A 12,775-nucleotide genomic window follows, 5' to 3' on the forward strand; every position below is an offset into this window, starting at 1 on the left:
ATATAATATATCCATTGGAAAACATTCAAAAAATCCATGATTTATTTAATATTAGAAGAGAAAGATAGTATCTTTCAAAGAGAAAGATAATGTTAGAAAAAGTGTTAACAGGATTTTGAAAAGCTAACATGAAAGACAGTTTGAAGGGAAAAACGCCAAATATTTTACTTTTACTAAATTCAGGAAAAACAATGGTTGTTGGCAATTGTTTTCATAAAGGTCAGAACAATGATATTATTCTGTTCTCATTAACTACAACTGTAAACATCTGAACCTCTTCACTACTGAGAGGTAACGGTGTAGTACAGTATCCTCAACAGCAATACTGTGGGCTTTATCATTCATTAACCCAGTGACTGACCCTGGTGTCTATTCGTTACCACCCATAAGGAAAGGCAATTACACATTATTCAACAGTTGCAAAATATTTATACTGTAATTTCTATACAGACTGAAGCAATTACTTGCCCAAATACAAAAGTAATCCCATATCACACTTTTGACCACCTAAATTGGAATTACACTGGCTACTGAGTTAAGATGTCTTTACACAGCAGTATTGTTCTTATTTCTGAGTAGTTTCAAGAATTCTCTAATTTTCTTTTTTTGAGGCACTCTCACTCTGTCACCCAGGCTGGATGGAGTGTAGTGGCACGATCTCAGCTCACTGAACTTCCCAGACTCAGGCCATCCTCCCACCACAGCCTCCTGAGTAGCTGGGACTATAGGTGCATGCCACCAAGCCCAGCTAATTTTTCTATTTTTAGTGGAGACAGAGTTTCACCATATTGGCCAGGCTGGTCTCGAACTTCTGATCTCAGGTGATTTGCCTGCCTCAGCCTCTCAAAGTGCTGGGATTACAGGTGTGAGCCACTGTGCCCTGCCTCAAGAATTCTCATAAGGGCACTTGGGAATTAATCTCACCCAAAGCCTTAAAAGAGAAATGAAGGGGGGGGGGGATAGCATTAGGAGATATACCTAATGTAAACGACGAGTTGATGGGTGCAGCACACCAACATGGCACATGTATACATATGTAACAAACCTGCATGTTGTGCACATGTACCCTAGAACTTAAAGTATAATAAAAAAGAAAAAAAAAGGTAAAAAAAAAGAGAAATGAAGAATCTTTACTGGTAACAAAGGGTATAAGCAAGGTTCTTACTACGGGGAAAAGCTTGTGAGCAGAGTAACAGCAACAAGGTAGCAGAGTGCACCTAGCTAATGGAAGAGTTACTGGCTTAACTGAAATCAGTGAGTGAGAAGGCTACTGACCACAGATCATGAGCCAGTTGCAGAGTTTAAACTTGATCTCATAGGTACTAGGGAACCCCAGATACTAAGAACCAAATTCTCTCTCTCTTTTTTTTTTTTTTAAAGATGGAGTTTTGCTCTTTTCGCCCAGGCCAGAATGCAATGCCACGATCTGGACTCACTGCAACCTCTGCCTCCCGGGTTCAGGCGATTCTCCTGCCTCAGTCTCCTGAGCAGCTGGGATTACAGGCGCCTGTCACAACACCCAGCTAATTTTTGTATTTTTAGTAGAAACAGGGTTTCACCATGTTGACCAGGCTGGTCTCAAACTCCTGACTTCACGTGATCCATCCGCTTCGGCCTCCCAAAGTGCTGGGATTACAGGCGTGAGCCACTGCCCCCAGTCCAAGAACCATATTCTTAAGCACAAGAGAAGGTAGAAGTGTTTGCACTCAAGGGGGACTATCTTTACTCAAAGTGCTTCTCTCAAAGACCTTGAAACAGAAGCTAGAGTGCATTCCTAAACCCACTCGCTCTAAAGGTCTCTCCAATTTACAAGTGCGCACTGATGTGTGACAGAGATATGACTAGAAAATAGCATTAACTGCTCAATCTCACAAAGCAAAGATGTTTACAGTTTCAAAAAGTTTCTTCTGAGAACGGAAATTGCTTTTGAAACATAAAAATTGTAAGTAATCAAAATAAAATTAAAATGTTAAGCTCTTTGGTCGGGCACGGTAGCTCACGCCTGTAATCCCAGCACTTTGGGAGGCTGAGGCGGGCAGATCACCTGAGGTTGGGAGTTCAAGACCAGCCTGAACCAACATGGAGCAACCCCATCTCTATCAAAAATACAAAATTAGCTGGGCATGGTGGTGAATGCCTGTAATCCCAGCTACTTGGGAGGCGGAGGCAGGAGAATCACTTGAACCTGGGAGGCAGAGGTTGCGGTGAGCAAAGATCACCCACGCCATTGCACTCCAACCTGGGCAACAAGGGCAAAACTCCATCTCAAAATAAAAATAAAAGTTAAGTTCTGTAAGGATGAATTTTTCCAAAATTCTGCCAACATAGTGTAATAAATTAAGGTGATAATTTCCATATTCAACTAAGAAGATACATAAATGCCTTTAAAGTTTTTTCAAAATTTTACATTTCAGTATCACTTGGGCCATGGATCTTGGAATTTTTCATTAACCTCACCCATACTGACGTTAGCACCCTACAACAGCCACGTGATTTGTTAATCCTGCTGGAAGTACTTAAAGACAGCTTTCGAAGTAATTCATAAGCATTTTGAAGTTTGGTGGCTTTTCACATCCCACAGCATATGAGGTATATGATGTGTCATTAGACAAGGACACTGCTCTCACTATTCCTTGCTAACTCAGCTGCATTAATATCTATTAGAAAAGTATAACCTAAAAAACCGGTAACTTTGAACAACAGTGTCTGGTGTTCAGATATTGAATGATGTCTTTATACCCTCTGTTCTTTGGGACTGGAAAACCCTTTCTAGCTTTCTTGATTATTCTGAGAAACACTATTTAAAGCCATCTTCACTTAAGATATGACTCTTCTAGCCAGACATGGTGGGTCACGCCTATAATCCCAGCACTTTGGGAGGCCGAAGCAGGCGGATCACGAGGTCAGGAGATGCCACCCTGGATAACATGGTGAAACCCCGTCTCTACTAAAAATACAAAATATTAGCTGGGCGTGGTGGCAGGTGACTGTAATCACAGCTACTCAGGAGGGTGAGGCAGGAGAATCGCTTGAACCCGGGAGGCGGAGGTTGCAGTGAGCCAAGATTACGCCACTGCACTCAAGCCTGGGCAACAGAGCAAGGCTCTGTCTCAAAAAAAAGAAGAAAAAAGAAAAAGATATGACTCTTCTTTGTGATCTATTTCCTGACAACTACCTTATGGTTATTTAGAAAATAATAGGATGAGAAAAATATACACATGCTTTCTTGATACAAATACCTCCAGATTTCTTGATCTGAGCTATTTCAAATATAACCCTATACTTGATTTTCATACATTTAACTGTTAATTTTCCACAATTATGTCAGGTAAATATTATACATTGACAACTAAAGCATATATAACAAACCAATATTTTAATCTCCAGCATATGCAAAGATTTTAAAAAACCTCTTTCAAGTTTTTTGCTGTGGTCGGTAAATCTAAGTAATTACCTCTAATCTTCACATCTTAGAAACTTTACTACTAATAAGCCTCATCTTTTCTAAAGCTTTACTATTTTAAAAAAGTCTAAGAATTCCTGATAATTTTAATAACAGTAAGGATTTACTTTTCTATTCAAGTATGAAACAAAGATCAAGAAGAATTTGACTATTTACCAGATTTAGGGTGTAAGACCCTGGGAAAAAAGGAAACAAGTTCAACATTTTATGGCATGGAGGACTTTTACCTGAATCCAAATCTCCTTTGAGTTAATTTCTGCTCCTATGTTAGTTTCTATTTCATTTATCATGAATAAAAGTCTTCTTTCAGAAACACTTTAGGCCGGGTGTGGTGGCTCACGCCTGTAATCCCAGCACTTTGGGAGGCTGAGGCAGGCGGATCATGAGGTCAGGAGATCGAGACCATCCTGGCTAACCCGGTGAAACCCCGTCTCTACTAAAAAATACAAAAAAAATTAGCTGGGTGTGGTGGCGGGCGCCTGTAGTCCCAGCTACTTGGGAGCCTGAGGCAGGAGAATAGCATGAACCCAGAAGGTGGAGATTGCAGTGAACTGAGATCACGCCACTGCACTCCAGCCCGGGCGACAGAGCGAGACTGTCTCAAAAATGAAAAAAGACAAAACAAAACAAACAAACAAAACAAAACAAAAAAAAAAACACTTCAGAGAAACGGCAAAGAAAAAATGGCTTCATGTTATAAAGACCCAATGCTATGCTACACTTCACAGTCAAATGGGGATATTAGTGCCCCCTCATCATAAGAATGTCTATGCTTGACTTTGGTGAAGATGGGTTATTATGAGTTATTCCTTGCTTGGTCTTTTGATGAATGGGGGCATTTATGAGACAGATAAAGAAGAATAGAGATTTTCCCTCTCACAAAATTAACTGGTCTCTATGAAGACTGTATCTGACTTTTATCATCATGGTGCTCCAATGGACAACTTAACAGTATCCAAAATGAGCAGAATTTTGCCAGCTCCCACTTCTACAGCAGATTCTAAAACAATGTACTTATTTAGCCTAGTGCAGAATAAGCTACATAGAATGTGAGGCATTTTATGGTTGCTTTTGCCCCAAGAGAAGTGGAATGATCCTCTGGCTCCAAATTTCTTCGAATCTTGCAGATCCCAAACACCTAAAATCTTTTTGGTTTTAAGAATGAGATTCTTCCCACAAGTCAGACAAGTGCCTGTGTTAGAAGAAAAAATGGCCACAATCTTTCCTTCTAAATAAGATGCCTTCACAACCAGGGCTCCCTGGGGTTCATCAGAGAATGCTGATAAAAGCCAACAAGAAAACCTGAAATACTATCCAGGCAGATCCTCTCCTGATAATTTTGATGTTTTTCCTTTAGAATGTTCACTAGAAAGAATTTTTCTCTTCCACATAGTATCATGACTAAAATTTCCTATACTAGCCTACCCGAGTAAGTACTGCTTTTGTTACTGTTCAATTTATTAATTCCTTTAAATCATTACACATACTATTTAAGCTATTCAAATAAAAATTAGGCATACCTAGAAGCTGATAGGATGTACAACTGAGACACAATACATTTAAATATAGAATAAAAAAGACCTCCATGGAATCAAAATAAACAGAAACTCCCTAGGAGGAGCAGGGAGGGAGCAGACTGTGTAGACTTTCTTGGAAGGGCGATGTTAACCTCAGTATCAAAGATGGCTCAAAGTTATACTCTGGGCTAATGTCCAATAAGGATAGAACCCTGGAATGTAAGTTTATCTTTCCTAATTTAATATCTTTTTTTTTTTTTTCCAGTGCTAAAACATCAGATAAGAGCCTACCTGACATTTTGGAGAATTTGCTGTGCTGGGATTGATATTCCGCATTGCCTAAGAGTAAAAAATAAGATGGATAAAAATTACTTTAAGCCACATGGTCTGGCTGTGTAGGCTGACTTACAAATTGTATCCAGACGTATCACCATAGCACAGAATTCCCAAGCTACCCAAGAAGAAGCAGACTGAGGAAGACAGGAGCCAATGGAGTCACCACATAACAAAACTGGAACCTCAGAAGTTTTTAACAGCATTGAGGATAGGACAGCAAGACTTTAGGTGTCAGAACTAAAAAAAATTTGATATTGGTCACGTAGGTTCTTTGCTTCTGAGTATTAGATAAAGCAGATACAATATATTTGATGTTTCAGTGGTAAGATAAACTATCAATGGAAGAAGTTCACAGGAAGCCAAAAGACTTAAGATACACTGAATTCATTGTGATTACTTAAAAAAAATCCAAAAAATAGTCTATTAGTATGAGAATAGAGCAGGTCTGTCAACTTTAACATAAGAAAAGACGACACAGTAGGTAGTAAAGATGAAACAAAGAAGTTACCTTTAAAGGAAGTGAAGCTATTCTGTCCAGGACCCATCACCCAGAGTAAGACTGAGAATTAAGATTTAGGGAAATTCTTTGAAAGTAGAGTTTTACAAATAGCAGCGTTTGCCCACCAAAAAACCCCAGGATGATCTACGGCATAAAACAAAATGGCGAATGGCCCCATTTCTAGACTTTACAAATCATCTTAAAAACAGTGTGATTTTAACATTAGTAATTAAATAACTTTTTTTTAGTTTTTTGATTTTGACAGTTTTTATTCATAGTGAAATTGAGACCTGTATTTACTCAGAACAACTACTACTCGGTAACAACAAAATGAAAAACAATGAAAATAGGTTACATAAAACATTTTAAATTGCTTTATTTTTTTCTATTAGCCACATAATTATATTTTGATGGTTCTACCGTGTTCTAACAATAGCAGGTGAAAAATCTTCTTTATGGTAATTTGTTAGAAAGTCAGAGGTACAATAATGCTTCTTTTCTCCATCTTTTTTATGTCAGATAAACATTTCTTTCAGGATCACTTTATAGGGGCCAAAAGGAAAACTTCCCCTCTGCCCTCTAAAGGTTCGCTGAAAATGAATTAATAGACAAATTAATTGGAGAAAAGGGCATACAAATTTATTTAAGGTACCCAAGCATGGGGGAAATTGCAAGAGAATGATTACCCAATAACCGAGTAAGTTCCAGATACTACATAATACCCTTCTTCACAGGGGAAGGGAACATGAGGGAAATGAGGCCATTTTGAAGGGCAGTAAATGATTTTTAGACAGAATGAATGGGCCTAGTGCTCAGACAATGGTTAGTAAATAATTATCTTTGGAAACTGAATGGGATCTGAGAACAGACAATAGTCTGGGCAAAGTTCCTCTGAGCTTTCTAGGTGTGATATTTAATTTTTAGTCTTTTCCTTTGTCATACAAGTTTCAGTCTTCTCTGGTTAATGAAATTTTGGGGAGGGGATCAACAGCAATTGTATTCCTTTTTGGGGGGTCTGGTTTCTAGGTAGATAAAGGAACTTCAAAGAACAACCTCATCCTGTGCTTTGGGAGAGAACTTGAGGCTGCTTCCTTAGTTTAGTCTGTCAAAGAACCATATTTTGTAGCATATTTTCTGAGCCCCAAAAAGTTCCTGATATCATATGTTGGCACGTACTGTCTTACTCCTTCTATCAGGGTTTACCTTTGATGTCAATCACACTAGAGTTGTATGGACAGATTACCGACAAAGCACAGTTTAAAGGTGAGCCTGTCTCAGAAGCCATGGCTTAATTTAACTCATTAAATACCAGTTCCTCAAACCCCAAATCAGAGTTCAGGTAGTACTGAGTTCATATATTTTCACTGACACTCAAGAGTTACTTTTAAAATATAGCCCTTAAAAAAAAAAACCAGACCTTTAAGTGCTTACTTCCTGGTAACAGAAATGTAGAGGGTTGTTTTTTTTTTTTTAGAGACAGGGTCTCACACCATGTTGCCCAGGCTGGTTTCAAACTCCTGGGCTCAAGCAAGCCTCCTGCCTCAGTCTCCCAAAGTGTTGGGATTAGAGGCATGGGCCATGAGACACCATGCCTGGCTGAGTACGATGATTTTTAAATGTCTATACTTAGCATGCTGTGATTTAGGTGGGGGAAAAAACAGCATAGATACATGTATTTTATGTATGTAAACAGAATATCTCTGGAAAAATGAACAAAAAACAAAAAACCTAAGAAACTCATAGTTACTTAGGCCCCATAGGAGAGAACCAGAAAAACAGGGAAAAGCTCTTATTTTGAGTGTACTTTCACCTTTTGTACATTTATCACTATTATACCATGTTTCTGTTATCTATTCAAAAAAATTTTATATAGAAATTTAAAAAATATCTACACTGTTTAACAAAAGACCTTATCCCCAATATCTGAACTTAGATTTAACCACTCTGAAATAAGTCAAAATTAATGTTGACATTAATTATATATATTAGGAACATAAAGACCAACAGTACCTTCTAGAAGAAAGCTGATGGAAATGGTGATTAAAGGGCTTCAAGCTCTCTACTGCTATGTCCTACTTTTCCCAACATAAAAAAACATCCATAAGCAGGTCATTTTAAAGCACACTGGCATCTTCTAAACTTGAAGATAACTTTTTGTTTTTTGAGACAGAGTCTCGCTCTGTCACCCAGGCTCGAGCACAGTGGCACAATCTTGGTTCACTGAACCTCTGCCTCTGAGGCTCAAGTGATTCTTGTGCCTCAGCCTCCCAAGTAGCTGGGATTACAGGTGTGCGCCACCACGCTTGGCTAATTTTTGTATTTTTAGTAGAGACGGGGTTTCGCTAAGTTGTCCAGGCTGGTCTTGAACTCCTGGCCTCCAGTAATCTGCCCACTCTGGCCTCCTAAAGTGCGAGGATTACAGGCGTGAGCTACCGCACCTGGCCAAAGGTAATGTTTATTTTGTTTTAAATGAAAATTCTTAGATTCGGTAATACTGAAGTATATTTGTCATTCGAGAAATGTCATATTGGTGTATCCCACCACGTAAGTTATTAATAAAGGATATTTTCTCCCAAGTGATGTTCTAGAATTTCCCCTTTAGTGAAATCCTCAGAAAAACAGCAATCCACAATTCCATGTAGGTTAGAGAAAGCATCCTTGCTTCCTTCACTTTTTGCTCAATTGCAATGACCATGACCAAAACAGCTCTTCATGATACAGGTTTCCAAGTCACATCCCTTGTAACTTGATCAAAGGCCATTCACAGTCACGAAACTAAGACAAGGACAGGGCTGGAAAGAATGCTTCTGTGTTGCTCAGTTTTACAAAGACAACAATCTTCTGTAACTAATAAATGTTAAAATGCAATCTGCCCAACTTTAAGAAAACAAACCCCAAAAAGTGGAAGGCTGGTTTCTAACCTGTGGCCTCACCTGCCGAAGCAGTTCTTGTTGTTTCAGCCGCAGTCTCTCCTTCTCCATCTGTAGTTGCTGCAGTCTCATCTGTTGCTGCTGGTTGGAGTTGCTGCCACCCATGACGCCTCCCTGTGGGCTCTGGGGAGCCAGGGGTGGTGGCTGTTTCACTGGAGCACTCTGACTGATTCTCTGGTTCATGGCTGAAATGAAAAGAAAAAAAAAATCTGTCCTAAAAAACTAGCGAAGGAAGAGAAAATGATAATTTAATTATTCAAAAGCAATTTGGGATATTCAATGTAGCTTTTTTGGGCAGGAAGACTGGAAATAACCTAAAAATCCATCAATATTACAATGACTACATTAATTTATTATTACTGTTGTCATAAGATACAAGAAACTCATAAGAGAAAAGAAACAAGAGGTAGTTTTAACATGCAATGATGATAAGGAATAGTTTCTAAGGACTTACTAAATTAAAAGCAAGGTAAAGTGTTAAAAAAAAAGGGGGGGAGAGAGTGGGAGTGAATATATATTGCATATTCAGAGGATATAAAAATTGATGAAGAGCTAAGAAGCAACTAACATCTTTTGGTTCCAGAGATGGGAAAGTAGGTGACTAAAGGACAAAGTTGGAGAACCTTTTTTATAACTTCTGAAGTGTGAATGACGTAAATTCATTACTTCTTATGAAATATAAAAATGTAATTAAAATTCATCCACAAAACTAAGACAAAACATTCCAAGCAGCAAAGCCCATGAAAATAATGAGCCCTTAATATATCCACATACACATCCCAATAAAGCAAGTAGATTAAAATGATATGATGCTTGCTCGTATCAAGTTGAGGTCACAAGTATTTGGATGACACAGATTTGTCTCATTGGACACCATGGTACCCACAGCACAAAGTCTAGATAGCAAAAAAAAAATTTTTGAAGCTGTAATACACTATTTGGTGGTCAGAAACGGACTGGGTTTTCATACTAGTGAATTTCTGTCACTGATACAACACTGATCAAACTGTGGATTAACCTCAGTGGGCAGAGGGAAGTTTTATGTGAAAATGTTAGTAAAAATAATAAACCTTTTCAGATACATATTTAACTTAAGTTGAAATTTTGGGTCACTGTTTCTACTAAATGTTTGGTACACAATGACTAAAGAAAACCCCAGGTCCCAATGGCTTTGTAGTCATTCAAGGAAGAAATAACACCAATCTTACACAATCTCTTCCAGAGCATAACAAGGATGGAATATTTTCCAACACTTATAAGGCCAGCATAACCTTGATACCATACAAGGATATTAAAAGAAAGGAAAATTACAGGCCAATCTCTCATATAAACCTTGCTACAAAAATCCTAAATAACATACACTGACAGCTCTTATAACTTAATGGTCTCCCAGTCACACAGCAAACTCCTCGTGATTTTTAATGTGTCCCATTATAACACACTGGCTGCTTGGTAAACGCCATTTCTTCTTGGAAACTACTTGAGCAAAAACCTCACAAGGCTGAATCCATCCTATACATTAAAAATTTTCTTCTCTCAAGGAATTGCCTGGGAATGTTTCCATATTGTCTACTGATGTTTCCTGCCTGATTCTAATTTTTGTTTACAAATTTATATGCTCCCTCAGACTGAGTGCCAGAGTATGGGCCATATCCTAGTCATCTATGTGTCCTCAATACCTGGCACAGCATCTGGCACGAAGTGTGTGCTGAAAAAATACTGAGCCATTTCTACATAAATTGAGTAGTTACTCACTGAGGCAGATACTATTTAAGACAATAGAGAAGTCCTACTATTAATTTCTCTTTAGATTACCACACTTTTTTTTTTTTTCCTTTTCTGTCTTACTATGTTGCCCAGACTGGTCTCAAACACCTGGCTTCAAACAATCCTACTGTCTGTCTCTCAAGTAGCTGAGACTGCAGGCAAGCACCATACCTGGCTCAGGACTGCCCAATTCTTCTATCAGGCTAGGATAGCACCGAGACAGAACCAAGGATATTACAGAGAGGAAAATTACAGACCAGTCTCTCAGAATAATGCCTTGATTCAATCCAATCTTCTCAGCTACCTGTTAATATAAGATGACTGCATTATTAATTTATTTCCATTTTTTCTGCTCTTATTTTTTTCCCTCCAGCTTTTCTGTATTTCATTTTCTAACTTTTGAGTTGAACTTAATTCATTTCAATCTTTTTTTGGAAGACTTAAATCAATAAATTTACCCTTAAGTCCTGCTTTACCTGCATCCCACATGTTTTGAAATAGTGTAATTCATGACTGTTCTATTCCAAAAATGTGTAATTTCTATGGTGACTTACATTTAAGTCATGAGCTATTTAGGAATATATTTTTATGTTTCCAAACATATATTTTACATTTTGAAGGTAATTTCCATAAACATAGAAAAGTAGAAAAATTAATACAGATAATGAATCCTTGTGTACTCATCACTTGCGTTCTTCCCAATTGTCAAAACCTGGCCCCAATCTTTTTTTACCTCTATCCTCAACTACTTTTCAGCGCCAATTATGTTCAAGTGAACAATATAGCATTTCACCCATAATTTCAACATGTATTTCTAAAAAGATGGGGTCTTCTTTAAAAAAAGAAAAATATAATTACAATACCATGATTACACTATCAAAATTTACCAATTCCTTAATAGTATCAAAAGTCCATCCCATGCCTACACTTCCCTATTATCAAGGGAATTATTATTATTTTTACAATTGGCTTGTTCAAAGCAGAATCCAAACAAGGTCCATACACTGTATTTGACTCATAATCCAAGACTTTAATAACATGGTTCTGCGGTTTCTGTATCATCAGGAGGAAGAGTACCTAGCAACGTTTTAGAAATGCAAATTCACGGGCCCTGACCCAGGGCTAATGAATGAGAAACTATGGGATGAAGCCAGCAATCTGTGTTTTGACAAGCCCTCCCAGTGACTTTTGATTCATGCCAGCACTCTGAGGACCACTGTTTTAATACACAGGTTCCCCCTTTGTTTTTTCCTTGTCATTTATTTGTCAAAGAAACTGTCATTTGCCTCATAGACTTTTCTACAGCCTGGACTTTGCTGATTGCATCCCCATATTACTATGTAGCATGCTTTTCCATTTCTTGATTTATGTAAACAAGTTCGAATATAGAGGCCTGATCACAATTTTTGGCAAGAATACCTCACTGGTGGCACTACATGAGGACAGAAGGCACAAGATGACTGTCTTCATGATAAGGATGGATCAGTGGTGCAGATGTGGCAAACCTATTATATCCACTTTAGGTTATTTTCACCCAGTGGTTTTTAGCAACCACTGATTTTTTAAAACCTAAACCTATTATTTCATTAGAGGTTACAAAATGATGGTATCATTCCTTCCCATGTATTATTTGAAGTTCCATAAATAAGAATTTTTCCATATTAAGCATTTCGTTACCCTGAAACATAATTTGTACAGGTAAGGTACAGAATAAATGTTTGATTCATTCCCTTTTTGTGTATATTTTCAGGATGATGAGTTGGTCCCAGAGTCCTCCCAAAGGTAGCCAATAAGGGTTTAAAAAAAAAACCTTCCATATTAAGCATCTTGTTACCCTGAAACATAATTTGTACAGGTAAGGTACAGAATAAATGTTTGATTCATTCCCTTTTTGTGTGTATTTTCAGGATGATGAGTTGGTCCCAGAGTCCTCCCAAAGGTAGCCAATAAGGGTTTAAAAAAAAAAACATCGGCCGGGCACGGTGGCTCATGCCTGTAATCCCAGCATTTTGGGAAGCCGAGACGGGCCGATCACGAGGTCAGGAGATCATGACCACCTTGGCTAATACAGTGAAACCCCGTTTCTACTTAAAAAAAAAAAAAGAAAGAAAGAGAAAGAAAAATTAGCCTGGCATGGTGGCGGGTGACCGTAGTACCAGCTACTCAGGTTGCTGAGGCAGGAGAATGGTGTGAACCTGGGAGGCAGAGGTTGCAGTGAGCCAAGATCATGCCACTGCACTCCAGCATGGGCGAAAAGCGAGAC

The 12,775-nt window shown here is 38.2% G+C and overlaps 1 protein-coding gene across 4 annotated transcripts in view; it reads right to left on the minus strand.

The window, feature by feature from the left end:
- YAP1 (Yes1 associated transcriptional regulator) overlaps positions 1-12,775 on the minus strand; it is a 122,776-nt gene that overhangs the window by 19,766 nt on the left and 90,235 nt on the right. For 2 of the 4 annotated variants that reach the window (XM_017850110.1, XM_017850111.1), the window contains exons 4-5: positions 8,737-8,930; positions 5,272-5,319 (exon numbers count right to left, since the gene is read on the minus strand). In XM_017850110.1, coding sequence (XP_017705599.1) covers positions 5,272-5,319; positions 8,737-8,930 — 242 coding nt within the window. The remainder of the gene's footprint in view (positions 1-5,271; positions 5,320-8,736; positions 8,931-12,775) is intronic. The other 2 variants (XM_017850112.1, XM_017850114.1) reach the window with 2 other exon arrangements.

The sequence above is a fragment of the Rhinopithecus bieti genome, unplaced genomic scaffold (genome assembly GCF_001698545.2).
Source record: "Rhinopithecus bieti isolate Rb0 unplaced genomic scaffold, ASM169854v2 scaffold_33302, whole genome shotgun sequence".
In the NCBI taxonomy this organism is placed as follows: domain Eukaryota; kingdom Metazoa; phylum Chordata; class Mammalia; order Primates; family Cercopithecidae; genus Rhinopithecus; species Rhinopithecus bieti.